The sequence below is a fragment of the Cynocephalus volans genome, chromosome X, assembly GCF_027409185.1.
Source record: "Cynocephalus volans isolate mCynVol1 chromosome X, mCynVol1.pri, whole genome shotgun sequence".
In the NCBI taxonomy this organism is placed as follows: domain Eukaryota; kingdom Metazoa; phylum Chordata; class Mammalia; order Dermoptera; family Cynocephalidae; genus Cynocephalus; species Cynocephalus volans.
Genome location: NC_084478.1, coordinates 113,929,675 through 113,930,462, shown reverse-complemented (window position 1 = coordinate 113,930,462; position 788 = coordinate 113,929,675). Strand labels below are relative to the sequence as shown.

Here is a 788-nt window from a genome sequence, read left to right as displayed (position 1 = left end):
CTAGGCTGGGGCCACCTGGGAGATGGTTGTAGTCACGAAGAAGCCACTGAGCAGCGCGTTGCTGTGCACGGCCACGTCCAACAGCTCCAAGGTGATGCATCTCCTGCTGCTCCTCCGGGCCTCGTCGCTCGCCAGCTCCAAGACCTTGGCCGTCACGTACTCGACGATGGCACCTAGAAAGACCGGCGCACACGAACTCGGGCACTGGGCGTAGTGGCCCTCCCGCAGGAGGCGCTCCGGGTGGCTCACGGAGAATGTCAGCTCGGCTCGGTGGGCGCGAGAGCGGCGGCACGGCACCTATTGAGACCGGACGACCGTGGACGGCTCGTCCTCCTGCTCGGCATGCCGGGCCTTGGAGACGACCGATCAATCTGCGAGGTCTGGCTCGACTGGATGCCTCTCAAGATGTCGGTACTTGGCCCGTACTCCGTAACCTAGCTACCGCGACCCGGCCCCTCATTGGTCCGGAACAGGCTCGTGGCCGCGCACACTGGTGACGTCACTGCCCTCCAGTTGACCCCGAGGGAGCGGGCCTGGGCCTACAAACGGCCGGCCAGGGCAGGTGCAAGGCACCCGCACGCTCTCGCCCCTGGGCCCTCCCTCTGTGGCAGCGCTCGCCTTCTGTAGGACCCGAGCATCGCAGGCAAGATAAAGAAAGAGGGGTGGGGGACGGGTACGACATGGTGTCAAGTACATTCGTGATGTCGTGGAACAATCACAACCGTCTGCTTCCAAAGCATTTTCACCACCCCGCCAAGAAACCCCTGTACCCGTTAAGCACTCACTCC

At 63.8% G+C, this 788-nt stretch overlaps 1 protein-coding gene across 1 annotated transcript; it reads right to left on the bottom strand.

Annotated features, from left to right (window-relative positions):
• Window positions 1-460, bottom strand: LOC134368206 (histone H2A-Bbd type 2/3-like). Its single transcript, XM_063084748.1, has 2 exons — window positions 416-460; window positions 1-297 (listed from the first exon to the last, which is right to left on the bottom strand). The coding sequence occupies exons 1-2, from the start codon at window positions 458-460 to the stop codon at window positions 1-3; spliced, it is 342 nt and encodes a 113-aa protein (XP_062940818.1).
• Between the last annotated feature and the right edge of the window lie 328 nt (window positions 461-788).